This window comes from Acomys russatus, chromosome 1 (genome assembly GCF_903995435.1).
Source record: "Acomys russatus chromosome 1, mAcoRus1.1, whole genome shotgun sequence".
NCBI lineage: Eukaryota > Metazoa > Chordata > Mammalia > Rodentia > Muridae > Acomys > Acomys russatus.
Window position 1 is genome coordinate 116882806 of NC_067137.1, and position 25353 is coordinate 116908158.

Sequence of the window (25353 nt, forward strand, 5' to 3'; positions counted from 1 at the left end):
TGCTGAGCCACGTCCCTCTGTGGGCCAGGATGGACATCAAGGTTGGCCTTGGACAGGCTACTTCCTGTCCCCCTTTGCCCTCTGCCTTTGCTGTGGCAGCTGGCACTGACTGCTTGCCTAAAATCAGACAACCTGTCAGGGTGAGGGGTCATCCCTAGTTTGGAACTAGCCTGTTCAAGGCCAGCCCACACAGAACAAAAAAACAGGTGGACACGTGGCCTCCTGTTGTCCTACCCTGAGGGCCATCCAGACAGAACTGCTGGGCACTCCATGTCAACATGCCCCTTCCCTTCATTCAGGGCAATTGTTTGGCCCTGAGGCTCCCTCAGGTCACCAGTAGAGATGCAGCCTGGGTCGCTGAGCCCCCAATGAGACTAGCGAAAGTGGTGGCCATAGAGACAAAGTTGCACTTTTTGCATGGGCTGGCCATCAGAGAGAATGGCTCTAAGACAGTGGATGCCTCACACAAATCCCCTTTGGAGTCTTGATGGCTTTCCTTTCAGGACCGAAGGTCAACTGTAAAGTGGGGTGCACATTTGAGAGGCTACTGTTTATATGGTGACTGTAAGCAGTCAGAAGCCTGGCGTGGTCTGAATCTGGAAATAGAGGCAGACCTCTGTCTGGAGATTGGCCAATTCCCATGACCTCTCACATGCTTTCCTGATGCCGAGGTCATTGGCACCACGATCCTTGTGGGGCATGTGAATGTGGGCATCAAAATAGCCTGTCACACAGTCCGTCCTAGCTCCGCCTCAGCTCGCAGGTATTTAAAAGACCTGCAGGGTTTGTAGGAACTGGCCGGTGTGGCACAGACAGCAAGACCAGAGCTCTTACAACTTCCACACTGTCCATGGATTTTGTTGCTGGGGCCATTGGAGGTATGGGATAGGAAGAGAGGGGTTCAGGGGATGGGGAGAGCTGGGGATGGTGCTTTTGCATGTGTGGTAAGTGAGAGGGAGTCCTAGGCAGTTGGGGTTTGAGTAGAACCATGGCATGGGCTATGGGTACTGAAGGGGGATGGCCGGTTCTCACAGGCCTTGATGAACAGGCAGAATGCTGAGCCAGGCTAGGGATCCCTGGCTTGGAAACAGGAGCTTGTCCTTATGGGGTTACATGGCCGGGGTCCTTGGTGTGGGCGAATGAGTCCCGGGGAAGGACCGAAGGCTCGAGGGAAGAACAGTGCCCCCAGGAGTTCCTTTGCTAGGAGCCAGAGCCAGACATAGAGTAGGCTACTAAGGCCTATTAACAACATCTAGGCCCCCTGAGGCTGAAGCTGTTTGCACCCCCAGGGAGAGGTGATAGAGGAGAGAGGTGGCTGCCCTCTGGGACTCCATCGATCCCCAGGCTATGTGACTATTTTGAGTGAGGCACCCTTGGCCCTGCAGCTATTGGGAAACATCCACGGGTGGCTCTTTCTCACTGTTGGGAACAGTCTGGAAGGCCAGAAAGGAAAGACAAGCCCAGCTTGGTGTTTGGGTGGAAACTGGGGTCCTGGCCCTGCCTGGGGCTGTCTGGGGGTCTTGACCTAAACCATCCCAAGGCTAGGTGCTCCTCTGAGCGCCACAGGAGGTCACATCCTCCTCACAACCACAGGCAGGGTCCTAGTGAGGGGTCCTTGCTTTGTGCTGAGCCTGGGTCTCTGACCCAAGACTTTTCTTTCTTGAAGAACTGTAGATGTAGAGGGTCTAGCAGCAAGGCCATGTGACACAGGTTCTAATGCCACCATAGGATGGCTACCAAGGATATCACGTGCGGCTGGATGGCTTCTGTGGTTTACTGAGGAGAGTTGCCAGTGTGTTTCCAGGCAGAGGCAACCAAGAGCACAGGCAGAAAGCCTAAGGGAGAAGGGCTTTGAGGGCTAGAGTTGGTGAAATGTTTGAGAGATGTAGGGTATTTTATATGAATCTCCTGTCAGAGAGACACTTGCATCAAGCCTCCTACCCCCCACCCCCCCCCAGCCCAGGCATTCATTCTTCTCCAGGACACAACCCTATGGGCTCTGTCATCCTTAACAGTGTCCTTTACATCCTTGCTCAGGTGCAGAAAGGCCAAGCACTGGATTGGCCCTCAGCTTCCTCAAGGCTGTGCTGGCCATCCATGTGGACACCCTGGTGCTGGGGGTGCCAGAGCTGGCAGGGTAGTGTAGGTCTCCTGCTCCAAAGCCAGGGTGGGCACTACAGGCCCCTCTGCCAGGGGTCAGCAGCTGTGTCCACTTTCTTGAGTTAATCCACTCAGGTAGAGAAAGGATGAGTTAGTAGGCGGTTCTCGAGGCTCTGACCACTAGGTGGCCCCGCTGCTTGGGCCTCTGTGTGAGTGCTAGAGGGCAACAGTAAGGAGGGGGTTCTCTTGTCCAGGAAACCAAAAGGCAAGGGGTCACAATTTCATAGTCCCTTCCAAGATATGACTTCCAGTGACTTAAGGACCTCCTGTGGGGTCTACCACCTCCCACATGTGGGCCTCTGGAGGAACTTTGTCCAGATCACAGTGGCAGCGCACTCTGTTCTACACTCACCTTTGGGTCCAGGCAATGGCAGCTCCTTAGTGACCTGCATAGGGGTCTGGGTGCTCACTTGGCCTTTGCTCAGACCAGGCCCCTCCCCCTCCCTGTAATGTGTGGGTGTCCATCTGGCTTCCACACAAACCCTGCACAGGCTGAGGCTTGAGGGCAAAGTTTGCCTGGCTCAAAGACAGGGCCATCCAGTGTGGAACCAGCCATTCTCCCAAACTGTGATGTCAGAGGGGAGGCGTGGGCAGTGGGCATAGGCACCGTTGGGTTAGGAATCAGGGCTGGGAGGTGTTTAGCAAGCTGGGCACGAGCATCCTGAGCCTAAGTTTTTCACCTGCAAAACAGAGGATGCAGAGAGGAGTCCAGGGAGCAACAGCTAGAGGTGGGGCAGAGGGGGTTGCTTAAGGCCACCTCCTCGGGTTTCTTGGGATAGATGGCCCCTCACTGCTGACAGGGCCCCCTCCTGTAGCTTCACTGGTTCCCTTGATTGTTTTGCAGGAGTTTGCGGTGTTGCTGTGGGCTACCCTCTGGATACAGTGAAGGTACAGCGAAAGCCGGGCCTTGGTTTAGATGGCACTCAACCTCTCCTGGACCTGGCTCTGGTCATCAGTTAGAATGCTAGTAGGACCCAGTCCTCTCCTTCTCTAATACTGTCAGTGGTTCCCAATGGCCCTTGCGACCATCAATCTCTCCCACCCTGTGCCTCAGGGGTCTCATTCTCAAGGGGGCTCACTGTCCCCACCCAGTCTACAGCAGCATGGCTGACAGTCAAGGGGCCAGAGACTAGGCTTCTCCCCAGGCCTTCCTGAAGCCTTCTTTCTCCCCTGCAGGTCAGGATTCAGACTGAAGCCAAGTATACAAGCATCTGGTCCTGCATCCGGGACACCTATCGTCAAGAGCGGGTAGGACTGAGGCCCGATGATAAGGGCTGGGACTTGCTAGTGATGCCCAGGGATCTCTCTGAGGCCCAAAGCCTGGGCACCTGGGACATTATACGGCACAGAACCAAGTCCCTGATGACAGCCCTTAGGGTCCTGAGCCCACCCATATCCCCTTTGCCTCCAGCTGCTGTGTGACCTAGACACTGCTCACTGGTGCCTACGTGAGCAGGCTCTGAGTGAACCCAGGAGAGGGGACACAGGGGAAACTGGGCTTCTGAAGGCCAGGGAGGAGCCCATCTGGAAGGTCTTGAGGACAATAGACAAGTGAACTTGGGGCTTGGTGCAGGCAGGGGTTAGCTGAGCATTGTGCTGGTTCTATCAGCATCACCAGGCAGCTGTCTCTTCAACTCCTCACCCAACCTCAAGCATCATCAAGTCCTGATACCCCCAAGGCTGATGTCTGGAGACACTGCTCTGGGCAAGGGAGATGGTGGTCGGTCCCAGTTGTCCCAGTCCCAGGGCACTCTCTCTCTTGGATGGATTCTGTCCTTACTTGATCTCTCTCTCTCTCTGCCAGGTGTGGGGCTTCTACCGGGGGCTCTCACTGCCTGTGTGCACAGTGTCCCTGGTGTCATCTGTGTCTTTTGGTACCTATCACCACTGCCTGGCTCACATCTGCCGCTTCCGGTACGGTAGCACCAATGCCAAGCCCACCAAAGCTGATATCACACTCTCAGGATGTGCCTCTGGCCTTGTCCGGGTGAGTGGAGGCAGCTGAGGGTGGACGGGCAGGGGGTCTGAATCGAACCTCCCATTGGGATTCAAGACTGAGGCTCTGGGAAGGTAGACTCTGCAGGGCATGGGAACTCTGCTGAGGAACTAGTGTCCTGCCTGGGATGGGCTAGGCTCCTTTTGATGTCCCTCCCAGTATGCCCCAGTGGAGAGGAGGAGATGATCATAAAGACCCTCCCTGTCAGGGCATGGGGACAGAGAGATAGCACTCAGGACTCCATCATCAGGGTGGCCACCAAATGCCTGGACACCATCCACTGTTATCATGGACACTTGGCATCCCCCATTCTCAGTGGAGACAGAACATCAGGCAACGCAGATGGGAACAGGGCAGGCAAGTGCAGCTGAGGTCTCTCATAGGCCAGCATGGAGCATAAGTAAGCACTCGATTCCTTTTTTTTTTTTTTTTTTTTGGTTTTTCAAGACAGGCTTTCCCTGTGTAGTTTTGACTCACTTTGTAGACCAGGCTGGCCTCGAACTCACAGCAATCCACTTGCCTCTGCCTCCCTGACTGCTGGGATTAAAGGTGTGCACCACCATTCCTGGCTGGCACTCAGTTTTTAAAAAAAGACTTCTTCATTTATGTATATGAGCACTCTGCATGCACATCTGCATGACAGAAGAGGGCATCAGATCCCAGGATAGATGGTTGTGAGCCACCATATAGAAGGTGGGTATTGAACTCAAGACCTCTGGAAGAACAGACAGTGCTCTTAATGGCTGAGCCATCTCTCCAGCCCCTTAAAAATGTTTTTCTTTCTTTCTCTGAGACAGGGTTCTCTGTGTAGCCTTGGCTGTCCTGGACTTACATTGTCAACCAGGCTGGCCTTGAACTCACAGTGATCTGCCTGCCTCTGCCTCCTGAGTGCTAGGATTAAAGGTGTGTACCACCACCGCCTGGCTAAATCCATTTTTCTTTTTTTTTTTTTTTTGGTTTTGCCCTAGACTTACTTTATAGACCAGGCTGGCCTTGAACTCACAGCGATCTTCCTGTCACCTCTTGAGCTTTTCTGAGTTGCTATCTTATCTGCAGAGGTGTGATGAGAATTAAGGAGGCCAGGGCATGAAGACCTGACCCATCTGAGTCCCACAGTGACCACTATGCCTGCCTTTGTCAATATAATTACATCACAAATGACTCTCACGCATGCTCCTGAACTTTCTCACATTTACTTAGCACCTAATATGTGCTGAGCTAGTGCTCAGATAGAGAAGTAGAAGGCCTTGGCTTTGGCCTTAATTGGGCTGAGCTGGCTTTGAACCCAGCATCATTAAAGTCTTGGGACCAGCTTGCAGATTCTTTGGGTCATACCGTTGCCCTGGGCGGTCAGAGCCAATGGAAGGCTGTGTCTCAGAGTGTGTGGCAGGTTGTGGTCATGCCCTGCTCTTGCTTCCTCTGTCCCAGGTGTTCCTGACATCACCCACTGAGGTGGCCAAAGTGCGGCTGCAGACACAGGCCCAAGCTCAGACACAGCAGCGGCGGCCCTCGGCCTCCTGGACATCTGTGGCTCCTGCTTTGTGTCCCGCACCCACTGCGTGTCTACAGCCCAGGCCCAAGTACTGTGGGCCACTGCACTGCTTAGTGACAGTGGCCCGTGAGGAGGGGCTGCGGGGACTCTACAAGGGCAGCTCGGCTCTGTTCCTTCGCGAAGGTCACTCCTTTGCTACCTACTTTCTCTCCTATGCCATGCTCTGTGAGTGGCTCACCCCTGCTGGCCACAGCCAGCCAGGTGAGTGACTGGAGGCCAGGGTTCACCTTGTGGGGGTAGGGGCTGGGAGAGGAATCTGGGCAGAATAGGAATGTATCTTTAACCTAGGTGTATTTGTACTTGTGGTCTCTCAGGCTGCACACACAGCTAACACCTGCCTTATTTCAAGTAGGGTTTCTGTGGGGAGTGTGTCCAAGGACAGACAGTGACTAGCAGGTTTATCCTGACTCAGTGAGCTGCCCTGGGCTGGGTCTTGTCTCCAAGAAGCTTGCAATAAGGCACTGTCACTTTCTCTTCTGCAGATGTCCTAGGCGTGCTGGTCGCTGGAGGTTGTGCTGGGGTTCTGGCCTGGGCCGTGGCCACCCCCATGGATGTGATCAAGTCACGGCTGCAGGCGGACGGGCAGGGCCAGCAGCGCTACCGGGGCCTCCTGCATTGTGTGGTGACCAGCGTGCGGGAGGAGGGCCCCAGGGTGCTCTTCAAGGGGCTGACGCTCAACTGCTGCCGTGCCTTTCCCGTCAACATGGTTGTCTTCGTGGCCTACGAGGCTGTGCTGAGGTTCACCCAGAGCCTGCTCACATAGGCACCAGTGAGCGGCGTCTAGGCCACACAGCAGCTGGAGGCAAAGGGGATATGGGTGGGCTCAGGACCCTAAGGGCTGTCACCATTATAGCAGAGGACCTTCTGTTCAGTGACTTAGGGGAGGCCTGAGCTTGGCCTGCCCAGCTGCTGACCACAAGGTCAGGGAGTTGGTCTGCCATCTGCTTGGGGGTCACGAGTCAGGGCTGTGTGGGTCTCCTTCATGAGGACATGTGTCACTTGGAGTCATCTGTCAGTGAACAACTGCTTATTCCTGCGTGTACTTGCCTTGTCCACACCCATAATTTCAGAGCATACCCTTACCAACCCCACTGGGTGCTCGGCCATCCTCCAACTCCAGCTCCATTCAACTTCCACCAGTTCACGCTGTCCCCTTAGAGACATGCTAGGGATCAGACAGCAAGCGGGGCCATCTGGCTTCAGGTTGGGCTTGTTTCCTGTTCTAGGCTGTCCAAGAGGGTCCACCGTCCTCACTGGCCGAGCAACTGGTACAAGGTGTCATCACCATGTACTCACACTGCCTGTAGGTGCTGTGTTGGCCACATTAAGATCCTGGAACCTGGGTCAGGAGTGGCTGTTAATAAATGTTTCTGTGGTTGCTCAGCGGTGTTGCTGTGATGTGTGAGTCTTGGCCCTTGTGAACCCTGTCTGCTCACGGTGGGAGAGGAGGCATGGGGCCTTGGTCCTGGTGGCTAAGATGTACAGGAGTTCTTACTTGGGTGGCTAGCCTAGTTCTACAGGCTGCCACTGGTGAGGGAAGTGGCCTAGAACTCACCATACAGTCTAGGCTGGCCTCAAATTCTCAGCGTCTTCCTATCTCAGCCTCCTGAGTGTGGGGATTCGAGGGCCTTTATGTCACCGTGCCTGGCCTCGCTCCTGCTGCCAGAAGTAAAGGATAGGGAAAGGGGACTGGGGTTCCTGAGTAACTCACAGGGGAAGAGCTGGGCTCCCCAATCAAGGCTTTAGTTGACCTCTGCAGTGAGAGCTAAAAGCTGCCCCTGAGAGCTCCTACACTGTGTGCTTGCTGCAGACCAACGGGCCTAGAAGGGCCAATAGTGTACTCCGGAGAGTTTCACCAAGGCCTGCTTACCCCCTGGGCATACTATTCTAGATGGGAGCTGTCACCTGTCAGCTGACACTCACATCTGTGTGATATGAATACCACACAGTGAAGGCTGTTCTTCCTGGGAATTCTCTGGACCACTGGGTACTGGACACTATCCCCAGCCTGCCCCCATTAAAAGCACTGCTGAACCTTTTTCTCAGGGAGCTTCGAGAGACCGCTGGTTTTTAGCACATGTGGTAGTAGTGGGTGTTGCAGGCCTGCAGCTACCCCTACCTGGATGGGCAGCAGCCTTGGGCACCATCTTGGGAGATGGAGCTCCCAAGAGGTCAAGTGACTCTACCCGCCCTTCACCCAAGTTGTGGCTGATGGGTGATGTGGGGTGCTGGCCTGGGTGCTCACTCCTCCCTAGGCCTAGGAGCCCACCTTAGCCACCAGATGCTCTGGCTGGCTAGACAGTGACAGCAGCGTCTCTCCCTCATCTGCACACCTGCGTTCCATGGCTGCAAGGGCACTGCACTGGCGTCAGTCATCCCGGATCACAGCAAGACCAAGGCAATCCTCTGCACAGCTCACCACCTCTGCCACAGCCAGGCAGGTGAGGTGTTGGCCTGGGAAGTGAGGCCAGGCCAGTGGGAGCCTGCGTGAACTTCAGGCACGCTCCTGGGCTCTGAGTCCAGGTGCTTGGCCTCCCAGGTTTGAGTCTTAGTGCTACCAGTAGTACTAGGTCAGACCAGACTGCTCATTAACAAATCTACTGTGTGGCCCTGGGCAAGTCATGTTCCCCTCCAAATCCTGTTTGCCCCCTTGCAAACGAGGACAGGTGGGGAAGGTGAAGCCCGGCTCCATTACGGCTGGACCCCTGGTGGCCCAGCTCAAGCCTGTTCATCACGTCAGCGCCTCCCCGAGTACACAGCTCTTTGCAACTAGGATATCACACGCACACACTCTCCTTAGGCTGTTGGTCAGCCAACCGAGGTGGCCCCCCACAAAATGATCCCCGGGAGCCCGCCTCTAAGCACCATGGGATTTCACAGCTCTGCATTTCCCCAAGTGTTCCATGCCCCCTACCCCCAAGCAAGGGGAAGAGGATAGCCTCAGCAGTGGTGTAGTGTGGCGGAGGCCTGCTGCTGCAAGTCCATGGACCTTTGCAGCCTGCCTGGACAGACAGCGGCAGACAGGAGCACAACAAAGTTTATTTTTGCCTGAAAGTGATGCAAGGATAGAACACTCAGAATGGCCCTTGTGCGTTCAGAGAGGACAGACACTTCAAGCAGGGGCTTTCCCTGAGATACGGCTGCTGCTTTGCCAAGATTCCCAGTGGTGGCTCATGACCCGAGGCCAGCCCAGAGGGAAAACGCTGGGGCCTGGACGGCTGCTGTTCTTTTCTACCTAACTATGGTCCACCGGTCTGGGGCATGGCCAGCACAGTGTCCTATGCTACCCTCCACTTCAGTCAAGTGTCAAACAAAAGCATCTGCAAAGGCAACAGACTGTCTGTCCTTAGAGTCTGATGTTGGGAGAAGCCACCACTAGGTTTTACAAGATAGTGCCTGGGCCACCTGTGGAAAAGTCAGTTCACTAAGGGCAACAAGCATGATTCTGGAGTGGACGACACGTACGATCTGGAGGTTAGTTACCTCAGCCTGAAGTTTCACCCACAAGACTCGGGTTAATAGAAGTGGCCCAGCCTGGCCCGTAATCAGTGTTAAAGGCAGCTTTAGAGCCGAAGGACACGCCACCCTGTGGAGAAGAAGACTGGACCCAGGGCATCATGCGTGCTAGGCGAGTGCTCCACTACTGAGCTACACCTCCAGGATAGGCTGATGCCTTCCTAGTCAAGTATAAAGCAAGCTTATCTATAGCCTATGTAAATATGTATTTGGTATGGGCTCCAGCACCTTATCTTTTGCCCACTAAATGTCTCCTTATCTGTTTTTCACAGCAGTCTTCAGTTTTCCAATAATGACATTTTGATTCCACAGAACAGATTATGATAGCGTCTTGCTAGGGAGCCTTGGTTGGCTCAGGACTTGGGCGTTAGCCTCCGGAGTGCAGATTATAAGGGGTGCACTAACATGGCTGGCTGAGCACATACACTTAAAAAAAAAAAAACTGGAATAGATTTTAGGATTTTACTGGAATCCAAGGCTGCTAGATGGAGAGTCCCCCGTGGGCCATGGAGGTGCCACACATGGGCTCTTTGTGGGAGAGATTCTGGGCTGAGTTCCCACGCGACCACACAACAGGTGCAGAGACATCACAGAAGAAACAGCATCCAGACGCACAAGGGTGTAGAGACCCAGGTCCAGGAATTACCACGTGACAGAAGCCTACTAGGAGTGTGGCTTGATTCGCCAGGGCTGGGATTCCTGACAGGTTCTGTCTTTACATGCACATAGAAGAGAAGCGTTACTGAAAGTGGAAGGACAGCTGGCGGGGAGTCATGAACGCCTTCACTGTCTCCTCGGTGACTGCTGTGCGTCGGGCCTGGTGCTCTGCGACCAGGGGCTGCAGGACATCTATGAGAGTCTTCTTGAGCTCCCCAGTGAGCATGGCTCCGCTGGTGTAGTCCTGCAGGAAGTCGGATGCTATGAGCAGGCTGTGTCCACGCCCTCCCCACCTGAGCCCTACGTCAGCTGATGGCCCTCTATGAGCCATGCTGACAGTGTCAGTGTCATGGTAACCTGGGTCTTTTCTTTTGCTTTGTTTTTCAAGACACTGTTTCTCTGTGTAACAGCCCTGGCTGTCCTGGACTCACTTTGTAGACCAGGCTGGCCTTGAACTCAGAGATGTGCCTTAAAGGTGTGCCCCACCACACCTGGTATAACCTGGGTCTTATAGGACATTAAAATGTTGCCTTGTCCAGTTTCAATGTGTTGGTTTTTATCTTACTGGCCCCTAGAAACTCATTTGTTTTCTAATGAAAGACAAAAAGGGAGTGGCTGTGGATGGGAGGGGAAGTGGGGCAGAACTGGAGAGCAGAGGGGAAACCATTATCAGAATGTATTATGGCATCCAAGAGAGAGGGAGAAGTGGGTGCAGCTCCCAGCTGCACAGGCTCCCATGCACCCCGACGCCTTTTTTCCTGACTGGGCCACTCCTGAAGCAGGCAAACAAAGGCCCAAAACCTAGGTGGCAGCAAGTTGGGGATCACCTGCAGTTCCGCACCACAGGCACTGACCGCTCCTAGAGAATGGGATGTTTCCTCAGAGAACTTCTCCTGTGTCATGTAGCTCTCCTGCTGGCTTCTCACTGCCTCTTTCTTTCACTATCTTTGGCACTAGTTCCTGTGTCACTAAAACCCTTTAAATACTTATTCCTATAGCTCCAGCACTGAGGTAGCTGGGGCAGCAACACTGTCATGAGTTTACCTTGAGCCTGGTCTAGAAAGGAGATTCTGTCTTAAACAGTAACAACCAAAGACACCCACAACAGTGTAGTGCACCGCAGCGGTTCTCACCTGGCCCCGGCTGCACAGAGCATACCTACAACTAACTGTTTTCTGCTACTGTTTCTGTTGTCTTTGTATGACAAGGTGTTTCCTACTCCAGGCTCTACCTGTCCCAACCTGCTCACTGAGAGGCTGTCCTGGGACCATGGTCTTCTAAATTATCTGCCAACTTGCTTTCTGTCCTGACAAGGAAGACAAACCTCCTTATGCTCTCACTTTTGTGAACTATTCAAGGGTTCTTCCCACGTGGTTAAATAACTGAGGTTTTTCATTCTGTTTTACATGTAGAACCCTTCATGGATTTCCTGTCACCTCTGTGCAGGGACTATGCTCATCTTGCCCGTACTGTCCAGTTTTGATGTACGTGCTGCTGAAGCGAGCACCCCTTCCGTGCTTTGCCTTTAGCATCTTGCTGCGTAGCCGAGGCTGGCCAGGAACGTGCAGTCTTCCTGCTTTAGCCTCCTGAGTAGTGAGGTCTAAGTATGAACCACTGTGCCTGGCTCAGGCAGGCCACTGAGGATGCTCCACCAGGCCACTGAGGATGCTCCACCAGGCCACTGAGGATGCTCCACCAGGCCACTGAGGATGCTCCACCAGGCCACTGAGGATGCTCCAGCAACCACACACAGGCCTGCAGGGCTGTCGGGCTAGGCGGGTGGGTGGCAAGGCGAGGGTCAACTTACCTTTCTGATCTGCTCTAGCCTGTCGTCATCTTCAAGGAAGAAGGTCAAGTACATGAAGGACACGTCCACTTCACAGTTGCCCCCAAACTGCCTGTGTTCTTCCACAGTGTCTCTTCCTCCAGAAAATGCATGCTTGTTGACCTGCGCCAGCACAAAGGCCAGTTAGAGAGCTGCCCTGTCAGGGCCATGGAGTGGCAGTCACACTACTGACTCATGGTGAAAGGCAGGGGAGCAGGTCTTTGACACCCACTTTCTAGAGTTACAAAACAGTCTGGAAACAAAAGCAGACTGGGCTAAAATCTGGAGAAGAGCCAAAGGCCTCTTCAGAGGAGGTGGACAACAGAGAGGATGGCAGAGAAGCAGCACCCGACCCCATATGCACATGAGGCCAGGAGAGCACAGCTGAAAGAAGCTCCTCTCTCCACATGAGGTGGCAGCAAATGCTGTAAGGAGGTCTCCATCTGGAAACAGAGCATGTCAGGTGGTTAAGAAAGCCCCAGATGAGTCTGGCACAGTGGCACCAGCCTTTGATGCCAGCACTCTGGAGGTCACTGTGAGTTCAAGGCCAGCCTTGTCTACAAAGTGAGTCTAGGACAGCCAAGGCTACACAGGGAAACCCTGTCTCAGAAAAAACAGAAGAGGAAGAAGGAGGAAGAAGAAAAGGAGGAGGAAGAGGAGGAGAGGAAGCCTCAGATGGCCTGGAGAGATGGCTTTGTGATTAAGAGCACTGGCTGCTCTTCTAGAGGACCGGAGTTTAATTGGCAGCACCCACATGGCAGCTTACTACTCTCTGTAATTCCAGTCTCAGAGGATCTGATGCCTTCATCTTGCCCCTGTGGATACCAGGCACTCATGTGAAGCACAGGCATACATGCAAGTAAAACACTGATAAACATAAAAGCCAACCAACCCCAGAAACTAACAAAACAGCTGAGCGCAGTGGTGAGCACTTAGCATAAAGGAGGCTGAGGCAGGAGGATTGCTTGAGTTCAGGAGTTCTAGGCCAGCCTCGGCGACACAGAGGTACCCATCTCAAAATATAACAAAAGGAGAATTGATGAAGGAGTAGGACGTGCGGGCATAACCTTTCACCCTGGCTCCCAGGAGGCCTCTGTATGAGGTTCTCTGTGAGTCTGAGGCCAGCCTGGGCTCTATAGTGAGGTCCAGGCTAGCCAGTAGTACAAAGTGAGATCCTGTTTCAGGAAAGTAAACAAACAAACAGATAAGTAAATATAACGAATGTGTGGTAGGAGTAAAGGTCACTAGACTTCACACCTCACAAATGCTGCCAGGTAGTCTCCACAGTGATAGTCATGGTTTGTCAGAATATTCTGTCCTGGTACAAAGTTCCCAAAACCTGGGAACTTCCCATATTCTCCTGGAGAATGGCTCAGTTTCTGGCTGCCTACTCATGAGAGTAAATGTGCCCAGAGATGGTAAAGTTCAGTGTGCACCATGCCTGGACTCACCCCTTCCTACTTTATGGCAAACAGGTGATGTTCCCGTGAGTTCTGTGAGCTGTTCCAGAAACAGTAGGAAACCTGAGGAGGGGTTGTGGGAACCCTGTTACAGAGCTGGTCTGTCAGGAATATATGTACCACAGCCTTGTGGCTGGCACAGAAGTGGGCTTGCGGCCTTGAACCCATGAGTGCTGGAGACCCACTTGGCAGGCGCAGAACGCTCTGTGCTGGGGGTGGAGGGAAAAGACCCCTTGCTTCTTGACTTACAGGCCAAGGTAATCAGGGCCTTGGCTGCTGGCAGCTGTGCTAACAACCATGCGCTAGACTTAAGGCTGACCCTGTTGCAGCGGCGTCTCAGCCCAGCTCTGGGTTGTGGGAGTTCTGTTTGAAGGTCCTCTGTCATGGTGACTTTTCTGAAGTTGAGTTGGGCATGGGGAGCTGGAGAGGGCCTGCCTGAGACCCTGACCTCTGCAGGCATCATGTGGTTCTGATCTTGTGCACACTACTCACCTTGGGGGTCTGTTGGTTTTGATAAATGAAAAATACTCCAGAGTCACAGACCGCTTCTAAAAACTAACTTCTTAAACCAAGAGAACATGTCTCCCAACACACCTCACTTCTCCTTTCCCCTATGAATTCTGGAAGTTCCAGACAAAAGCAAAAGAGAAAGAAAGATCCTCCAAGTCCCCAGTCCTACCAGCTCCTACACAGGGCAGGGCTGTAAGGAAGCCATTTCCGGAGGAAGCACTGGCTATGAAAGTCCCCATTGTCAACCAAAACCTGGTTGGGACTTTCCGGAAGGCTTGGGGACCTGGCAGGGACTCTGACTATTGTATAACACTGCCCAAATATGTTCCTCTTGTTCCACTTAGACCTTGCAACCCACAAACACATACTTGGGTCCACAGGAAATGTCAGTGGCTTCCTGTAATCACGAGGGGCTTACACTCACTGGCAACTCAGCATGGAGCAAGAGCACTGGGCTCTGAGCCGGTGGATGCACAAACTCCTCTCTAGTTCTAGTTTCCAAATAATGTGCAAGTATTTACCCAGTACCCAGCCTGCCAGACAGGACATGGCTAGACACGGCAGTCCTGTAGAGGGTACTTCCCAATTTGCAGGAAAGGGAGCACTCTAGAGGAGAGCGGCCTAAGCCGCTGCCTTCACCCTGGAGCTGTGTGCACCGAGCCTCCTGATTGCTTCAACCAAGCAGTGCGGCCAGGCATGGCGGCACACACCATCAGTCCCAGAACTCAGGAAGCAGAGGCAGGCAGATCTCTGTGGCAGCCTATTCTTTGTTCATTCTGTCTCAGTGAGCACATCCGGCAGACCAGGGAGAAGGCAACTCAGAGAGCATCACCACAGCAATTGGCTCTACCCAGTCTGACATTCAGACAGAGGGATGTCTTCACATTATTTGACAACAAGCTTCACTGATTATCCCTTTAAAGAAAGCTACCAAGACTGCTTCTGCTGGTAAGAAAGACAGAAAAAAGGAAATAGGAAAAGCCTGCAGGTTTTTCCCTGAATGAAGGGGACCAAAGACTAACAAACTCCCCAACACCAAAAACCAAAAGCCAAAATTCCCAATCCACCCGAAGCTAAGCTCTGGCTGTGTGCAGCGGGGTTGGGGATGGAGTTCAGCAGTGCTTGAGGCTGAGCTGTACTGACAGCTTAGTGAGCTGCAAGCTCCCTGCTTCTCCAGGCTCACCTTGCTCTTGATCTGCTTGGCTGTGTCAGTGAGGAAGATGGAGGAGTTGGGGTCACTGGCACTCATCTTGGTCTGAGCACCCTGAAGGGCAGGGAAGAAGGTCGAGTGCAGCAGAGCAGGTTTCGGGTGGCCAATCCTGGGGGCCACGTCCCTTGTCATTCTGAAGTAAGGATCCTGGGTGGAAAAGGCTTGGATGAAGACAATGGAACAAAGGCCATGCTGGCTCATGAACAGCCCCAAAGGAGCTACCCTCACGGGACGCTGCGGAGCTTGCAGCCAGTTTCAAACTGGTTTCTTTTCTTTCAATGTTTCTATCACCTCCACCCTCTCCAAGAGAGTCCCTAAAGTCACAGCCAGCCCCACTTCAATGTCCCCAAGTTGGCTTTGCCTCCCAACCTGGTCAATGGCACATGGGATGAGGCACTGGATATCTGTCCTGTCTCGGAAGATCATCGGGAAAGAGTTGCTGAATGACGGTGCAGCCTGGACGGCGGGAAAACTGATCTTCCCTGAAAGAAGGGAGACACTCATGTGTTGGGCTGACCAGCTGCTCTGGGCAGCTAATCCAGTTAAAGGAAGCAACAGTGGATTTCCTCCTCACTGAAAAAAGCAAACTAAAGCGAGTCTGAAAATAGAAAGGGAGAGAAGCCCAAGCCTAGCCCACCAGGCCTCTCGTCAGCTTCTGACTCGGTGGTGTCCACACCACTCACTGCTGAGTCCCACAGTCCTCCCTTCAATGCACCTGGCTGTTGTGGTCACCTGTGCCACCTTGAGAACACAGCCCCAGAGGGGCCATTTCTAGGAGCTTGTTACTCTTCAGAGTCCCATGAAAAGGCACCCTTCCATCTTCCAAACAATGTGTGGCCTGCCACCATGTACACAGCATGTGGGTGTGAGGCAGGGCAGGGCCTCTTTACACCATGCGCTCCTGAACTGCCCAGTTACCGCCGCTGTGGGAGAACCCTGGATGCTGTGACCCCAGGTCATGTACCTCAAAAGCATGAGGAGCACGCTGCAGGTGCTGGGAATGATTCTGACTGAACCATCAAAGTGGGGGTGGGGGTGCTGGAGAGGTGGCTCTGCAGGTAAGAGCACTGACTGCTCTTCCAAAGGACACGAGTTCAAGTCCCAGCCCCAACACGGCAGCTTACAACTGTCTGTAACTCCAAGATCTGACACCCTCACACAGACATGCATCCAGGAAAAGCACCATTGCACATTAAAAAAAAAAAAGAGAGAAGAGAGAGAGAGAGATGAGGGATGGGAAGCCGATGAACACAGAGAACACAGGCACACCCACAAGTCTCAAGGAGATGATGGCCTACAAAGGCCAATACATTGGAACAACACGGACGTGCAGAGGACATAACCATGTGTACACAGTTGGCAAATATTGTGTGTATCAGTAGTGGGTAAAGACATGGGAGGAGAGTTAAGAGAGGTGGGAGGGGCCTACAGTTAGTCAAAACCCTTATCTTTATATATATATATATTTGTTTATTTGAGACAATGTTTTACTATGTGGGCCCTGACTAGCTTGGAACGCCCTATCTACTAGATCAGGCTGGCCTCAAAATCAGAGATCTGCCTGACCTGGTCTTTGAGTGCTGGGATTACAATAGGGCGTTGCCACAACCAGCTAAAACCACCAGGGCCCAGGGAAGGCTCCCATAGAAGCAGCAGACTGACCTGCCCTCCTTTCACCCTTCCCCTGACAAAGCTCCAGGAACTGGAGAGCTCCAGCCACTCGTGTGTGGGTCTGTCTTCCAGAATCTGGTGAAACCGCCCACTGAATGTTTTACATGGAGTGCTAACCTGTGCGTGCTAATATGGCAGGTCTCTTGGCAGATGCTTTAACGACCAGATGCTTGGGCTGGGCGAGGGGCTCAGCAGTAGCATTTGCTACATGCACAAATCTACCTTTTGGAACCCCGCCCACTGGCAGGAAGGCTTGCAGCAGCAGCAGCAGCGACATTAGCTCAGGCTTGCTGGTGGAGCCCTGTGATTCCTATGAGCACTGGCTAGCCTCCTGAGCTCTGCCTGCCCCACTGAGAGGAGGCTCCCTAGGAAGCAATAGTCGCTTACCGATGCAGTCACTGTCGGTGAAGCCGAAAATGCCTTTCACTTGGTTGAAAGTAACGTGCTTCTGAATCTTCACCACATTCTTGTAGAAGCCTGAGCTCTGCCTGCAGAGACAAGCAGAACCACAGCTGAGCTGGAAGACAGCCTCCATGGAGGGCAAAGCAACAGTGGCTAAAACTGGCTACCATGGAGGTTTGGTGGCAGACACACACTGGGTACCACACATGCTCAGCCCATGCATAAGAGGAATATAACACAAGAGGAAGATATGGAGAAGTCACCTGCAGGTGCACAGCTAGAGCAGCCATACCTCTAATAAGCTCTGGGAAGATGACCTGTGAAGGAGTCAGAGCAGAGCCAGCTGCAGAGGGCAGAGCTGACACTGGGCCAGTGCTCAGTGCCTGTGGATCTCAGTGAAGAAGGCCCACAACTGCCTGCTGCCATGACCGGGGGGAGGTACGCGTCCAGCTGGAATGTACCGGAACTGATGGGTGCAGCACAGAGGGCCTACCTCATGCAGATGCTCCTCCTAGCATCTGGCCACTCCTCACCACTGTAGTGGTACTCTCTCTTTTGGGCAGGGCTGGCTTCATGCCTAGCAACAGAGGTGGGCCTTGCTGATGGCTAGAGCAACACGGCTGTTCTGGATTGGGAAGGTCATGGATATGAGGCCTAGATCTGTGGCAGCCATTCTGATACCAGTGGGAAGTAGGCTGAAACAGAGCATAGGAAGTCGCAGAATCCAGAGTGGCTTCTTTTTACGCTTTATTTATGAGTGTTCTGCCTGCATGTATGTATGTGTACTGTGTGCATGCCTAGTAGTCAGAGCCCAGAAGAACATGTTGGAGCCCCTGGAACTGGAGTCACAGATAGTTGTGAACTACCATGTCAGTGCTGGGAACCACACCTGGGTCCTCTGCAAGAGCATAAATGCCCCTAACCTCTGAGAAATCCCTCCAGCCCCTACTCCAGTGGCTTCCTACACTGTGCTTGTCCAGTGTCCCTTTCTTCAGGGTACCTTGCTATGCACTGGAAGGACAGTGAGGAAGGACATGTGCACTGAGTGCAGCATCTGGCAGGAGCTATGCAGAGGCCCATCTATGAAATGTAAGCACCACTGGCTAAGGACACTGGCCTCATGATTAAGGAGTGTGTAAGGCCATTCTCCTTTTCTCTGTCTTCATCTAGGGGGCGACACAGAGCAAAGGCCCTGGTCAGATGCCAGTACCATGCTTTTAGACTGAAAATTGGGCAAAATAAATGTCTGTATTGGGACTGGAGCGGTAGATCAGCGGTTAGAGCACTGGCTGCTCTTCCAGAGGACCTGGTCTTGCTCCTAGCACCCACGTGGTGGCTCACAGACCTACGTAACTCTAGTTCCAGGAGATCTGAAGCCGTCTTCTGGCATTTGTGGGCACTGGGTGCATGTGGTGCACAGACATGCATGAGACTGTAGTGGACTGAGTGAGAACGGCTCTCATAGGCTCATACATTTATACACTCAGTCCCCAGCTGGCGAACTGTTTGAGGATTAGAAGGTGTGGCCATGTTGGAGGAAGTGTGTCACTGGAGATGGGTTTTGAGGTTTTGAAAGGCCACGCCAGGGGGCCTGGAGAGATGGCTCAGCAGTTAAGAAGCACTGACTGCTCTTCCAGAGGTCCTGAGTTCAATTCCCAGCAACCACATGGTGGCTCACAACCATATATAATGTGATCTAATGTGCACTGTATAAATAAATAAATAAATAATATTTAAAAAAAAAAGAAAGAAAGAAAGAAAGAAAGAAAGGCCATGCCAGGCCCAGTGCTTCTCTGCTAGCTGCCTGTGGATCAGGATGTAAAGCTCCCAGCTACTGTCCAGCACCATGTGTGCTGGTACACTCCCCACCATGATGATAATGGACTAAGCCTCTGGAACTGTAAGGCAGCCCCAATTAAATACTTCCTTTTATAAGAACTATCTTGGTCATGGCATCTCTCCACAGCAGTAGAAGCCCTAAGACAAAGCAAAACGCTCATGCACACGAAATAAGATTCTCATCAATTACAAGCATGGGGTATTCTACCACAGCGACAGAAAAGTGACTACGGCTCACATCCCGCTTGAGAAGTATGGCCTTAGTCTTCCAAATGAAGGCTGAAGCTTGAAGCTCCAGGTCATGGTCACAGGCCCTGCACATACAGAAGCTGAAACCCAGGTGGCTCACTTAGACTCACAGCCTGAGCCTTGTTTATCACGCTATAGCTGTGGTGCATCGCAGAGGGGAGTGTGATGGGGAGCTCCTGAGCATCCTGCAGAGGTGGGGGGGGGGGTGGGAAGCAGGCACAACAGTCCATGGGGACACAGGGTCAGCAGTGGGTCAGGTCCTGAGGAAGCAGGGTGAGGGCAAGGTAGCAGCACCCCCACATCTAGTCATATGCAAACAACGCAACAGTGGAGTGTTGCAACCTTTGGGAAGACACCAGCCTGCCTGTTGCTGAGTCAGGAGCCTGTGTGTGCAGAGGGGGCCTTCTAAGAAGCAGCAGCTGTGGCCACTGAGGAGCATGGCGGGGGCATCAAGCATTCTGGCAATCAAGATGCCTCAACATGGATCACCTGCTAACTGGTCTTCTAGCTAGATCCTGCCACAGGATATTCCCTGGGCATGGCAGAATAGAGCCCAGTTTTCCCAGTGAGGACAGACTCCACCTGGCTGGTACCACTGCCTGACACTGCACATCGACAAGAGGCATACTCGGCCATGTCCTGTAACTGCACAGCTGCCCCAGGGAAAGACCTTCCTTCCAGACATAGGCTGCAGACTTGGAGGATGGTTAAAAGGAGACATTGTCCAGGCCTAGGTGCCAGGCATGGCTTGAGAAGTGCTATACCCACAAGGCTGGCAGCATGGACCCTCGTCTCTAACCCTCACTGTTACCCAATTATCTGTTAAGTGATTGTCCCTTTAAAAGATGAACTGCAGAGCTACCAATGTTGGTTGCTAGTGGGACACTTGCCTAAGGCTCTCAGTTGCACGTCCAGCAAAGAAAAAGCAAACCTTTAGACACTTTTGCCTAGTTGTTGAGTGACTATTCTGTTCCTTGCTGTAATCCCCACTTGTTTGTCCTATAGTAGATGATCAATACATTATCTGTGGAGTGGAGGAACAGATGGAGTAAGGATGTGGCCTGTGTGCTCAGTCAGGTGGCCTGAGACAGGCAGTAAGGATGAGTCCAGCCCTCAGTGAGCCCTCCACTCTGCTGCATTTTCACCAGTGCTACACCCTCCACAGCAGACGGTGGGAGATGCAGGGACTTGCCCAAGAGAATAAGACCACGCTAGAGCAGAGCTGGGACTGAACTCTGGAAGGAAGGTCCTCTCTGGGGTGTGAGCAGGAGGCAGGGAGAGGGACGTACGAGCTCCTTCCTTCCTTCCTTCCTTCCTTCCCAAGAAGGGTGGAGCCTGACTTCCTTGTGTTTGTAGCTCCAAAGGACCAAGAGGCTTGTTAGAGCACAGATAAGACTCTAGCTTAAATTTAACCCAGGAAAATAAGTGCTCGAGTGTTTAAGGAAATTCTTACTGGGTGTGGTGGCACATGATCATAAATGTAGTCACCAGCACTTGGGATCCAAGGCCAGGGCAACACAGTGAGACCTCATCTCGCAAAGAAAACAGAGAAGAAACTCTTTTTTTTTGTTTTGTTTTGTTTTGTTTTTCAAGACAGGGTTTCTCTGTGTAGCCTTGGCCATCCTGGACTCACTTTGTAGACCAGGCTGGCCTCGAACTTACAGTGATCCGCCTGCCTCTGCTTCCCGAGTACTGGGATTAAAGGCGTGCGCCACCACGCCCGGCTTCAGAGAAGAAATTCTTAATGGGGAGGACGTTTTTCTGATAGTCAACTTTACCCCATACTCCTGAAGAGACAAAGTTCTCAGTGGGCCAAGGTGAACAGCAATCAGAGCTGAGACCACCTGAGATACACAAATGCCATGCTCAGAATGTGCAGGAAGGAGGCCGTGGATGGCTCCTGCCTCTTCACTCAGCAGCTATATAATCCACTTGTGGACTGGCTACAGGTTTTTGTTCATGTGGTCACTGTGCTGGCTAGCACTTATCAACTTGGCACACTAGAGTTGTCTGAAAGGAGGAAACTTCAAATGAGAAAATGCCTCCATGGGATCCAGCTGTAGGGCATCTTCTTAATTAGTGACCTATGGGGGAGGGTGCAGCCCATTGTAGGTGGGGCCATCCCTGGGCTGGTGGTCCTGGGTTCTATAAGACAGCAGACTGAGCAAGCCAGTAAACAGCACCCCTCCATGGCCTCTGCATCAGCTCCTGCCTCAGATTCCTGCCCTGTTTGCACTCCTGACCTGACTTCCTTCAGCTTCCTCCCCAGCTTGCTTCTGGTCCTGGTGTCCGTCCTGGCAGCAGAACCCATCTAGCACAGCTGCTGACAGTTAAGTCCAGGGACGGCATGGCTAAGCCCTGCTATTTGCAGGGCCCTGAAAAGGACTTTCCTCTAGTGCCGAGGAAGGAGCTGTGAGCCTGAGTTACTACTGTGTGGTGGCCATCGGAGGGCTGCCCTGTCATGTTGGCAGTTGTGTAGCAGGAAGCTGAGAAGGGCATCTCCCCAGGAGAAGGGGGCTTGACACTCACTCGGAGGAAGAGTGAAAGAGTCAGCACTTGGGGATGCAGGCTCACAGGACACTTCATTTGCAAAGGTCAAGGATGTGAACTGTACACTGTCCATCACCCTGGAGATGGCCAAACCCACAGAGCTTGTGTTTGAAGAGCAATGCGAGCTCTTCTTGTCCCATGTTGGGGCACCAGGGGAGGCAGAGGTGTGGAAGGCGAGGGCAGCAGTGGTTAGCATGCTGCACAGAGCAGAGGCTGTGGAGGTGGGGGTGGCCTGCATCTGCCACTGTGGCGGTTGAGGGAGGAGGATCATTGTGCATCAGAGTTTGAGGCCAGCCTAAGCAGCACACAAATTAGATTAAGTTAAGATATGATTAGATTAAATTAAGATATAATTTACAAATATGTATTTTTGAGACAGAGTCTCATTATGTAGACTAGGCTGGCCTCAAACCTAGAGAGATCCTTCTGCCTTTGCCTCCCATGTGCTACCTTACTCAGAATAATACAAATCTTTTAAAAAATGTAATGACTAGCCGGGCGTGGTGGTGCACGCCTTTAATCCCAGAGCTCAGGAGTTCAAGGCCAGCCTGGTGTACAAAGCGAGTCTAGGACAGCCAAGGCTACACAGAGAAACTCTATCTCAAAAAACCAAATAACCAAAAACCAAAAAAAAAACAAAACAAAACAAAACAAAAAAAGTAATGACTTTCCTGGCTGGTAATAAGGTCAGATTTCCCAGAGTTACCACTTAGCTTCAAGTCTTAAAAAAAGCAGCCTGGGGAAAAAGCAACAGCTACTTTCTTCTGTGCCTAAGGGCCTGTGTGTGTTTCCTCACACCTGCCTCGGCTACCTACTGGCTGTGATACTACATAAGAGGGTGCAAGCTCAAAGCCTATCCAACATGCTCAATCAACTCCCTTGACTGAAGGCTCATATCTCTGGTGCTCAAGACTCAATGCCCCCCAAGTCCCACCATCATGGGGAACAAACCCAGGGGCTCACACATACTAAGGAAATGCTCTACCACTGAGCCACACCCCAGCCCTCAAGAAGTATTTGTAGCGCTGAACAGTATTTGCTGTTTATACTTGGTTTATTTCTGACACAGGGTCTACTTCTGTAGTCCAAGTACATCAGCAGCCGGAGTGCTGGGTTGGAGGAGTGTGCCCCCATCTCTTTCTGAGGATGGCTGGCTAAAAACACCACCTCCACCCACATTATTTCTTCTCACAGGGTCTTGCTTTGTAGCTCTGAGATAGTGTTGAACTCCTGATCCTGCTTCCTCAGGTCCCTGAGGACCGGGAAAAATTGTAGGTACACAGCAACACACCGGCTTTAGGGTTCACTTTTACTATAGTTTGTGTAACCTCTGGGACGAAGTTCAAGAGTGAAGTGTGCTGGTTTAAATATGGCTGGTTGAAGACACGGAACTGTGTAGAGGCTAGCTAACAAGTGTCATTCTCCTCTGTGGGGGAAAAGCCACATTGACGTGCGAGGGCCACCAAACTATCAGACAGGCTGTCCTTCTCTATGACAGCTGTGGGCGACACCATGACAATGTGTGCATAGTCATGGAAGGGCAGCAGTAGTTTTTGACACTGCTTAATTCTTTCGATGCACACACAGCTTTCCACCTCCCAAACTGCTGCTAAATAAAAGCAACATTCCAGATCACAATGGAAGAAAACCTAGGCCGTAACCCATCTCAAGCATGAGGTTATAAGGTCTGCACCTACTTGCTCAGAGGCAGCCAGATGTTTCTACCTTACCCCATATACTCAAGGTCAGAGAAGATGAAGGTTTTGTTGATGTCAAAACCACAGGCGATGATGTCCTTGGCATTTTCCACGGTGTAGCTGTATGCCTGTTCCAGAGTCAAGTCCTTCCACAGGTATTTCTCATCATCAGACATCTGGATGACCAAGGGCACGTCGAACACATCCTGCAGCCACCTACGAAATACAGAAGGCACTGCACACTCAAATGCCCCCAATCTAGGGGCGCGGAGGACGAAGACTCGGAGGAAGACTGCCACTTTGCACATGAACACACAGTTCCCACCTACTCTGTCCTGCATAATTGCCCTACAGTGCACTAATGTTTTTTGTTTTGTTTTAATGGGAGTAATTCCTGTCATCTGGCAGACAGTGGGCATATGGTGGCAAGGACAGAAGCAGGAAGAGGAGCGGACTCCCGCCACACCTGGCTCTTCCAGAGTGAACGCAGGTGCAAATGTAGTGTGGACAGACCGTAGGAGGCAAGGTCCTAGAGCCAAGACCCAGCCAACAACAGGCTTATCTTCCAAGATGCTCCACAAATGGCACTCCTGCTTCATAGGCCAAGTCGTCAGAGCAATACTTACTTTGTGAAAATAAACGGGACGAGATGACCCAGATGCATTGCTTCGGAGGAGGGGCCCCTGCCTGTGTATAGATAAAACGGCTTCTTATTTTCATAGGCATCGAGGACTTGATTCATATCTCTAAAGAAAAAGAGGAAAAAAGAAGCTGACTTTCTGGAAAAAGTACCAAGGTACTAAAGCTCACTTGGAAGTAAAAAGCAAACACATAGATGATAACCAGAACTTGACTTCTCTCGGGCTGGAAATATAATGACACGCAACTAAATCTGAGATGGCTGCTTCTGTGAATAATTTCTTTGGAAGCTATGAAATGCAAGTTAGGAATAAAAGGTTTGAAATCTGGGCCAGATATGACAGCCCACGCCTTTGATCCCAGCACTCAGGAAGCAGAGGCAGGTGGATCTCTGTGAATTTGGTCTGCACAGTGAGCTCCTGGACAGCCAGGGCTACACAGAGTGAAACTATCTGCAAACAAACATTTTAAAAGGTGAGGATAAGTATGCAGAGTGGCCATTGGTACTTTCTTGAATGTCTCCAGCAAATATACTTTGTGTTTCCACAACCTTTGGGGATGGGACACTAAACTAATACCACACTCCTCCTTTTAGAATCAACCAGCTCTGGGATTTAGAGACCAAGCCTAGGAAAATCCCAGGGTTCCATGCAGGCCTAGCTTGGGGAGGACGGGGGAGGCAGGTCCTGGCAGTTCAGGATGAAGTGCCCAGCTCAAGAGCTGACTTGACAACTCAGGCCAGCTTGGGCCTTGAGTCTTTCACGGAGAACAACTCCAGAGTCACCCTTCTCCCTCAGGATGGGAATACCATCAGTGCATGGAGGCTCTTCCTTGCTAGCTATGATCAGCATCTGCTGGCAGGCCTGCTTGCTAGCTATGATCAGCATCTGCTGGCAGGCCTGCTTCTGTCTACAGGTGCTGAGATGTGAGGTACTATCTGGGACTAGAGTATGTGTGGGTGGCCAGGGCGGGCGGGGGCGGGGGTGAAGGTGTGTTTCAGGATAACTTCGGGTATTGTTTCTTAGGAGCTACTTTTGAGGCAGGGCCTCTTAATAGGCTCTGGTGTTCAGGAAGTAGGGTAGGCTGGTTGACGAGGGAGCCCCTGGGATCTGTCTTTCCCGGTTTCCCAAGCACGGGCATTACAAGCTTGTATCATCATGCCTGGTTTGTTATATGGTTCTGGGGACTAAGCTCAGGTCCTCATGCTTGCACGGACAGCATTTATCTACTAAGCCATCTCCCTAGCCTGAAATTTCTCCTCCCTCCCTCCCTCCCTCCCTCTCTGGACTCACTTTGTAGACTAGGCTGGCCTCCAACTCACAGCAATCCGCCTGCCTCTGCCTTCCAAATGCTGTGATTAAAGGCATGGGCCACCACGCCCGGCCCCCTTCCTTTCTTTTTTTTAAAGACAGAATCTTAC

The 25353-nt window shown here is 52.2% G+C and overlaps 2 protein-coding genes across 2 annotated transcripts in view; one reads left to right on the forward strand and one right to left on the reverse strand.

Annotated features, from left to right (window-relative positions):
- The first annotated feature begins 746 nt into the window (after window positions 1-746).
- Slc25a47 (solute carrier family 25 member 47) lies at window positions 747-6631 on the forward strand. The gene is made up of 6 exons (XM_051151361.1): window positions 747-878; window positions 3005-3048; window positions 3337-3408; window positions 3965-4147; window positions 5585-5909; window positions 6191-6631. The coding sequence occupies exons 1-6, from the start codon at window positions 851-853 to the stop codon at window positions 6469-6471; spliced, it is 933 nt and encodes a 310-aa protein (XP_051007318.1). The 5' UTR covers window positions 747-850; the 3' UTR covers window positions 6472-6631.
- A 2440-nt stretch (window positions 6632-9071) lies between these two features.
- The window catches only part of Wars1 (tryptophanyl-tRNA synthetase 1), a 33185-nt gene continuing 16903 nt past the window's right edge, over window positions 9072-25353 (reverse strand). The window contains exons 5-11 of the mRNA XM_051151376.1: window positions 23921-24040; window positions 23328-23510; window positions 16945-17045; window positions 15256-15368; window positions 14860-15033; window positions 11689-11829; window positions 9072-10125 (exon numbers count right to left, since the gene is read on the reverse strand). Of these exons, the coding sequence (XP_051007333.1) occupies window positions 9964-10125; window positions 11689-11829; window positions 14860-15033; window positions 15256-15368; window positions 16945-17045; window positions 23328-23510; window positions 23921-24040 (994 nt within the window). The 3' untranslated portion in view covers window positions 9072-9963. The remainder of the gene's footprint in view (window positions 10126-11688; window positions 11830-14859; window positions 15034-15255; window positions 15369-16944; window positions 17046-23327; window positions 23511-23920; window positions 24041-25353) is intronic.